Source organism: Lithobates pipiens, unplaced genomic scaffold (genome assembly GCF_037356315.1).
Source record: "Lithobates pipiens isolate NorthernLeopardFrog02 unplaced genomic scaffold, aLitPip1_a1.2 Scaffold_22, whole genome shotgun sequence".
NCBI lineage: Eukaryota > Metazoa > Chordata > Amphibia > Anura > Ranidae > Lithobates > Lithobates pipiens.
In genome coordinates this window covers 6,941,377-6,950,822 of record NW_027507784.1, presented here as the reverse complement: position 1 = coordinate 6,950,822, position 9,446 = coordinate 6,941,377, and the positions used below count along the sequence as shown (strand labels likewise).

At 42.7% G+C, this 9,446-nt stretch overlaps 1 protein-coding gene across 1 annotated transcript; it reads left to right on the top strand.

Moving 5' to 3' along the window:
* Positions 1-335: 335 nt before the first annotated feature.
* On the top strand, positions 336-9,446 carry LOC143925303 (olfactory receptor 7C1-like). Its single transcript, XM_077449885.1, has 2 exons — positions 336-859; positions 7,459-9,446. The coding sequence occupies exon 2, from the start codon at positions 7,678-7,680 to the stop codon at positions 8,605-8,607; it is 930 nt and encodes a 309-aa protein (XP_077306011.1). The 5' UTR covers positions 336-859; positions 7,459-7,677; the 3' UTR covers positions 8,608-9,446.

Here is a 9,446-nt window from a genome sequence, read left to right as displayed (position 1 = left end):
TGAGTGTCCTTCACAGAACATTGACCTCAAGTCTTATGAAAATATCCTCCATCCTTCTCCCATGAAATATAAGATTTATAAAAAAATAAAAATAAAATAGATGGAGACCCTGCTTTAAGTAGATTTTACATTATTCACAATAACAGCAAAGAGAAGAAAACATTTCTATAAAAAAATAAAAATAAACACAAAGATATTTTTGGATTGTCTTGTGTCATGAGGCCTCAGTGAGATCTCGGCAGTGTAATGAGACACGGGGGGGGGATGTGGATGGAGATCTCCGGGAGATGCTGAATGCTTTTATACACGGTGAGGTGGTGCAGGGTGGGGGGAGAACCTGTTTGTCGGGGGAACCTGTGTGTCATCTCTACCTGACACTCCGATCTCCTCTATAGAACTGGCTGAAGGAACCCGACCAACACAAGACCTGATAACAAGACCTCTACAGGACACGGGGAGGTTTATTTACTAAAGGCAAATCCAACTTGCACTTGGAAGTGCAATCGCTGTACTTCCGAGGAGGACATGCAAGGAAAATAAAAAACAGCATTTTAGCTTGCACATGATTGGATGATAAAATCATCAGAGCTTCCCCTCATTTCAGATCTTCCCCTCAGATTTACAGTGACTGCACTTCCAAGTGCACTTTTAGTACAAGGTGGATTTGCCTTTGGTAACTCAACCCCATTGTATCTGTCTAGAACAGGAAGGTTCTGGCTGTTTTATACATGAACTATTCTTCTACAAGGTGATCGATCCTTCCTGATAATTATACAGTGTTATATATTCCTCATCTCCATCCCCTGTATTCCCATACACAGACCCCACCCATCATCAATAAGAGATTCTGAACATACAGGTGAGTGCTTGCAATGGGGGGGGGGGGGGGGATTTACTAAAGCACATGGGATCTGGGGCAGCTGTGCATAGTAACCAATCAGTTTCCAGGTTTTTTTTGTGAAAGCTTAGTTGAACAGTCTGAAGCTAGAAAGCTAGAACCTGATTGGCTGCTCCAGATTCTCTGTGCTCCAGTTTTAGTAAATCTCCCTCATTGTTTCTTATCACACGTCCCTGTTATATTCTGATTGGCTCCTACAGTACATCAGTTTGGGATGGTGAAAGAGAATTCCAGAAATCCGATGACCCCGGTCTGTGTATTCCTCAGAAAAGAGGACCTGTAATGATGATCTGTTGTGGAGTTCAGTTTTTACTCTACGAGTCATAAAAACGATCACATCGAGCTTTACACCGACACCCCTGAGAATTGCTGCTTTTCCTCCTTATCATGTTACAGATCTTTTTTTTTTTTTTATCAAATAATTTAGCAAAACTATAGCAACTAAATTACTAAATATAAAGAATTATCAAATAGTATATATATATATATATATATATATTTTTTTTTTAATTATATATATATATATATATATATATATATATATATATATATATATATATATATATATATATATATATATATATATATATATATATATATATATATATATATATATATATATATATATATATATATATATATATAAATAATATATATATAAAATATAATATAATATATATAATATATATTATATATATATATATATATATATATATATATATATATATATATATATATATATATATTTATTTATTTATTTAAAAATAAAAAATAAAATAAACACAGAGCAAGAAAAAAAAAAAAAACATAAAACATAAACCAAACAAACTTTGTACCTCTCGTATTAAAAAAAATATTTTGATCCCTCACTGTATATATCACCATAGTACTCCTTTACTCTGTATTTATCTCGATATGTGATATCACCCTTTATACCACTATTTGTACCAAATAAAAAGTTTGTAAACAAAAAAAAAAAAAAAAGAAATTAGAGCTCCATAGATGAGATGAGGAGGTGACCGATCACACTGCAACTCGGATGGATGGAGGATGTTTAGTTCCATCACTGAAATCTGCCTTTTATTGATGACTTTACAATCAATAATCAGATGATCAAATGATATCAAATCAATAACGAACAAATCATTCTTATTCAAATATGGATTCTAATATTATCAGGTTCCTTTTTACTGGGTGTGATGCCGCGTACACGCAACCAAATTTTTTTTCGACCGGACTCGAGTCCGTCGGAAAGATTTGAAGCAAGTTTTATTTCTAGGTCCGCCGGGACTTTTGGTAAGAAAAAGCCCACTGGAGCCCACACACGATCGAATTGTACGACGGATTCCAAGTCGGTCGAAAAGGTCCAGTCGTGTGTACGCGGCATTAGATATACAAAGACCGATGTGATTTTAGGGGGAGGGGAACATTAGAGTGTTAGCCCATCTAGCACAGAGACTGATGTGACTGGCTCAGTGTTCTTTATACAGAACTGGGATATATGTCAGAGCTATATATGAGTAAAATAAGTATATTTAAGGAACTTCCAGGTATAGTGATCATATACGACTCAGATATATAAATCCTTCCACCTTTTACAGAATGATGTTACCGTGTGAAGTTATAATGATACATCCAGGAAGTGATTATGAAGCATAGACTTGTCTGGGCTCTGATCACCACCCGATCATTGTATGAACTGAAACGTATAAGCCCTTGTACACACGGGTCGGACATTCCAACAACAAAATCTGTCGGATTTTATCTGACGGATTTTGTCCGAAACTGGTGTTGCATACACACGGTCGGACAGAGTTGTCAGAAAATCAGATCGTTTGTAACGTGATGACGTTATTTCCTTACGACGGGAATACGTTCAGGCTAGTAGCTAGTCTGAGTATGCGTGGCACTTTGTTCGATCGGAATTCTCTACACACAATCGGACAAAGTCCGATCGGATCATGTTGTCTGAAAGTTTTATAGCCCAGCTCTCAAACTTGGTCCGTCGGATATTCCGACGGAAACAGTCCGATGGAGCCCACACACAGGCATGTACTGGCCATCGGGACTACCGGGAGTTTCCCGGTGGGCCGATGGCTCAGTGGGCATGTTTCAGTGACAGAAATGCCTTCTTCTTTTTTTGTGTAGTAGGTACCTGCGTCCCCACATCTTCCTCTGGCCGCCACATAGCTGACACAGGCACAAATTTTGTCTCTCAAGTGAGATTTTCAAACTGGTTGCTAGCCACCTACCGCCTAGCGTGTAGCAACCAGTGACGTCAGACACAGAAGGAGGCTGAGACGGCCCAGCATTCACAGCGGAGCAGGGTTTAAGTTTCTCCTCCTCCGCGCCGAGTGCTTAGCTCCACCCACCTCCTCCTCTGCTCCGGGGACATGCTCTTAGAGAGGAAGTGCTGTGTGCGATCCTCTTCTTCTGCTGCCCGTGCCCAACTTTTCTGCACTGCCTGAGTGTTGTCTGAGGGACCCCAGAGAGAGAGAGAGCAGACCTTCCTATGCCTGTGTCCCCACTGCTCATTTCCCTGCTATCTCTTGCTGTTCGGGATCTGCAGGCAGCTGCCACTATGTCAGGTGACATCAGGCATACCCATTCTAGCTCCCGAACTACAGCACAGTTTTGACCAATGGGGAAAACAAAGCAAAAAGAGCCTGAGGGGACATCAGCAACACCAGATCAATGGATCAGCAAAATGTGTGAGGATCAGTTTTAGTGGTAATCACTGTAACATGAAACAAAACTAGATTTGAATGAAAGCTGGGAACCCATAGGGGTTAACTTTGTAACAGTGCAGTCACCCTCCATAGTGACTGAAGGGGTTCGTTTCTAGAGTCTGTGGCAGCTTCTCTCTCCCCTTATCTTAGTTTGCAAGTTTTGCTGTATTGCCGCTTCAATTTGGGGTTCTGGTGTGGTTGATCTGAGTGCCCAGAATCATTACCTGAGGGTCAGTAATCAGGATGTGTTTGAAATGTGGAGAGATAACATTATTTTACCATATAGTCAGGGCAGGACTTACCATTGGGCTTGACTGGGCTCAAGCCCATGGGCCCCGCCCAATAGGGGGCCCTGCCAAGATACATGGTCTGTGTACTCGGCACCGCTGACAGTCACGCCCAGTCCTGCCCTATGATGGACATAACACAGGGACTGGGCATGACTGTGAGCTGAGCCGAGTACTTGGCTACTCTTGGCTCTGCTCGGGACTGCGAGAGCCGCCAAGAGGACCCGGGAGCCGCCGAGATACACAGGACTCTGTATCTTGGCGGCGCCATTTTTAAACTTCAAGACTGCAAATGACAAGACTACACTGACAAGGCTGCAGATGGACACTGATAAGGCTGCATTAATGGGCGTTTAAATGTAAGTTTGGGGTGTGTGTTATACGCCAGCACATGTTATAAGCCAATAAATACGGTAATGTATAGAAGGTAGGGCCCAAAGGTGACTCAAGCCCCGGGGGCCCCCACCACCCTAAGTCCTGCCCTGCATATAGTAGAGCCGCAGTGTCTTATGCCATTGATAAGAACCACATCGGGACTCTAGTCAAGTCACAAGCAGCATTGGCTGGGTCTCTATGGATGTGCTATATGTTTAAACCATTTATTTCTCCAATGATCTATTAGGGCTCAGTTCACACTGCTGTGATGTGGGAACCTTGCAAATCCACTGCAGGTTCCCGCATCGCATGTTTCCAGGCGGCAGTTAACACTGCCCTATGCCAACTGCCGGGAGTGTCAGTTATAGTTAATGACACCCCCAAATCAGTTCACAAATCGCAGGATGATCTGCAAACTCGGACAGGAATCAGATCACATGTGTGTGAACACCCATGTGATCCGATTCTGCTGCAGGTTCTGTGCAAATTCGATGCAAATTCAGCCATACAATCTTTTTGGCTGAAATCGCATCGCACAGAATATCGCATGTGATTTTCACTGCAGTGCGGTGTGAATCACATCCGATCTCTGACATCGCAGCAGTGTGATCTGGCCCTTACTCCATGCTCTCATGTTGGGTTGCGGTAAATTGACATAAGGAATAACGTATCTGCTTTCTACTGACAGGTCTAATAAGAGCAGTATTATGATGCACTCATTTTCTTTTACTCAGACCATGTACACTGCATGAGATCCCCTCTGTATATGCCCAGTGATGGCTGAGATGTACATTATATTAATGGAATGCTGCTAAACTCATTCTTGGTGGATGCAGAAGGATATTTCTGTGGAGATTTTCAGGGAGACTTCTATTCGTGATATTGAATATATCATTATTTTAGGTATAGGCATTGAGATTTATAGCAGCTCAATGAGGTCCACACATTATAGGGAGTGCAGTTTGACAATGCTGCCAATTTGTAATGGTGAAGGGTGAAGGCCTTATTCATTTAGCTTAGATCTAGAATGGCTTGATATAGTTACAGTTTAGCCCCATTTTGCCCTTGTGTATGGCCACATTTTTATCCAAGTTTTTTTCTTTTCCACATTCCTGCACTATATACACTATATATATACACTATATTCTCCAGTATGTCACTGGATTTCAAGTAGTTATACCATGAAAAATTATCATTTCCCCCCCCCCCCACAGTTTTGACTGTGGTATGTTATCTGCCCATATATATTGTTCCTAGAGTCACCACTGTCTACTGCCTATAAGAGAAATAAAGTAGAACGGCTAATGGACAGTGAAGAGGGAGGGGGGGGGGGGCTTGGGTGGTTATCAGGGTTGGCCATGTCTGGCCGACATGAGAGAGACCTGTCATCTGCAATGCCCATCGCCTCACTTCATAGTGCGCAACCTGGCTCAGCCTCAGCACTGCTGCATTGCTGAAAGGCAGCCAATGGTTGTGCAGCAAAACCGGTTTCTAAAATTCCAGCCAATGAGGATGTAGCGATATTCCCGTATGATGTTAGCCCTCCCACTTCACTTGTTCACTTGTTTTTGTGCGTGTTTGCAAAATTAAAGTGGGCCAGTCAGGATGAAGTCCAGGGCCAAATTTTTGTCCCAGTCCAGCCCTGCCCACACACACAGTCGGATTATCCGACAACACGGTCCGATCGGACATTTTCTGTCGGAATGTCCGACCGTGTGTACAAGGGCTAAGAAATGTTGTTACATGTTTTCTTATTATTGATTACTGGATCTGATCACATGGACATATCTTAACCACTTGCCGCCCGCCCTATAGCAAATGGACGGTGGCAAAGTGGTTTCATAATCCTGACCGGACGTCATATGACGTGATCAGAATTATGAGCCGCTGCGCGCCCCCGGGGGCGCGCATCGCGGCGATCGTTGTTGCGGGGTGTCAGTCTGACACCCGGCAACTACGATCTCGGTAAAGAGTCTACGACGGAGACTCTTTACCACGTGATCAGCCGTGTCCAATCACGGCTGATCACAGTGTAAATAGGAAAAGCCGGTGATCGGCTTTTCCTCACTCTCGTCTGTCAGACGCGAGTAGAGGAGTGCCGATCGGCTGCTCCTCTGACGGGGGGGTCTGTGCTGATCGATTATCAGCACAGCCCCCCCGAGGATGCCCACACTGGACCACCAGGGATGCCACCAGACCACCAGGGATGCCAAGGACAAGGTATGCCACCCTAGACCACCAGGGATTCTAGTCAGTGCCACAATGGATGCCAATCAGTGCCCATAATGGATGCCAATCAGTGCCCACAATGGGCATCACTGATTGGCATGCATTATTGATTGGCACTGATTGGCATCCATTAGTGCAATATATTATAATACAATGCCGCCTATCAGTTCCCATCTGTGCCGCTTATCAGTGCCTACCCATGCCCACCTGTGCTGCCTACCCATGCCCACCTGTGCCACCTACCCATGCCCACCTGTGCCGCCTACTCATGCCCACCTGTGCCACCTACCCATGCCCACCTGTGCCGCCTAACCCATGCCCACCTGTGCCACTTATCCATGCCAATTTGTGCCACCTATCAGTGCCCATCCGTGTCGCCCATCAGTGCCACCCATCAGTGCCACATATCGGTTTCTATCAATGCCACCTCATCAGTGCCACTTCATTGGTGCCACCTCATCGGTGCCCATCAGTGCCGCCTTATCATTGCCCATCAGTGTAACCCCATCAGTGCCCATCAGTGAAGGAGAAAACTTACTTATTTGCAAAGTTTTGAAACTGAAACAAAAAAAAAACATTTTTTTTTCAAAATTTTCGGTATTTTTTTATTTGTTTAGCAAAAAATAAAAACTGTAGAGGTGATCAAATACCACCAAAAGAAAGCTCTACTTGTGGGAAAAAAAATGATACAAATTTCATTTGGGTACAGTGTAGCATGACCGCGCAATTGTCATTCAAAGTGAGACAGCGCTGAAAGCTCAAAATTGGTCTGGGCAGGAAGGTGTTTAAGTGCCCCCCGGTATTGAAGTGGTTAAAGTATTAAAAAAAAAAAAAAAAAGCTGCAGTTTGGTTTTTATAGAATATGCAAAAAGCTACAAAGTTTAGAACGTTCCCAAAAATAAATGTCTATATTTTTTTAACCTTTTTTTTTTTTTTTCAGTGAAGCAGATGTAACACAAATTTTGATACTCATTTTGTTTCTAGTTCAGTACAAAACATTCAAATTGATCTAAAGTATAAAATAAATTAACTGCATTTTATTTGCTTTTAAAATCTTGATGTGGTCCTTCTCTAGTCCAGTGAACAGGGTCTTCTCCAGGACAGTGTCTTCCCGAATCCTCGCGTTATCGCTCCTCTCTCAGTGAATATTTTAATTCGAATGGGAAACCAAACTTCTCAGCCTGAATTCATTTTGCTTGGCCTGTCGGACCTCACAGATTCTCAGATCCCGGTATTTCTGCTGATCCTCCTCATCTATCTGGCCACCCTGGCCGGAAACCTTCTCATCATTTTCCTGGTGGTCTCGGACTTTCACCTTCAGACCCCGATGTACTTTTTCTTGGGAAACCTCTCGGTTTTAGACATCTTCAACTCCTCGATTTCAATATCTCATTTTTCTTTTGACATCTTTACTGGAAACAGGCTGATTTCCTACCCAACTTGCATCATCCAGGTCTTCCTCTTCACCTGGTTTGCCAGCACCGAGTCCTCCATACTTACAGCGATGTCCTACGATCGCTATGTTGCCATCTGTCATCCGTTGCGTTACACGACCATGATAAACGTTCACTTGTGTGTTCAGATAGCGTCCTTTTTCTGGGTCTTCAGATGTGTTTGTTGCTTGGCACACGCACTTTGTGCGCTGAGATTGTCCTTCCCCGAAGCCACCACCATCCCGGGCTTGTTCTGTGAATTGTATCAATTGATTCAGTTGTCATGTTCCAACACTTTCCTCAATTATTTCATTTTATATTTTGAATCTGTAAGCATTGGGATCACTAGCTTCCTCATTACGTTCCTCTCCTATGTCTACATTTTCAAAACCATCCTGAAAATTAAACTGGTGGATGGAAGACGGAAAGCCTACTCCACCTGCAGCTCCCACCTCACGGTGGTCTTCATCTTTTATGGGGCTGGCCTTTTCAACTACTTTCAACTCAAAACTAAGAACTTTCTTGTAGGCAGACTGGTTTCTGTGTTTTATACAGTTTTCACCCCTCTCCTAAACCCGATTATATACGCCCTGAGAAACAGTGACCTGATGGGAGCTCTTCAGAAAATCCTGTCCAGAAAGGGCTTCAAGCCATGAACCGTCACCGAAGAAGAACCGCACAGAAATATCGTCCGTCTCGGGACTGCTTGAAATTTTAAACTCCTTCGCCAGGTTTTCATTTTAGATAGATGAGACATTTTTTTAAATCATCATATGTAGAAATAAGTATAATGCCTTTTTTTTTTCTGTATTTCTGTTTTATTAGGGAACTTTTTTATATACAATCCCCCTTATTTCGTCTGTATTTAGGCTATCTGACACCACGTCCTTTTCATCATAAACCTTTTCAAACTCCCAGCGTTCCCGACATGTACTTGTCTATATCAATCCTGATCGGTATATATGTGAGATATATATCTCTTCTGCATTCCCAAGGTCTAACCCAATAAATCGTTCTCTTTATATATACTATTTGATTCTTGATCTTAGATTTTTTTAATCTACAATTTATATTGATTAGCCTCCTCTCTGCCCCCTGCAATCACTATAGGTGAGACCTAAGGCTTGGTTGTTCCATTCTTTTTTTCCCCTTTTTTGGGATAGCTCCATCGACTGTGGGCCCACGGATGAGCCAGGGGTATGTATCTAATTGTAGTCTAATCAATATTTAGAACAATTCATTTTTGTGGGCTCTTTTGTATTTATTAATCTATGTAAACTATTTCGGCGGGAGTCGTTTGGCGGTATATTATTATGCATTATTTATGTAAATAACTATGTATTGTTTATTATTATCTTTAGTTGCTATTCATTCTCCTTTGGGTTAACCACTTCCCGACCAGCGCACGACGATGTACGTCGACAGAATGGCACGGGCAGGCATATTGGCGTACAGGTACGTCCAATATTCAATGCCGCCCTGCCATCGGGAGCGC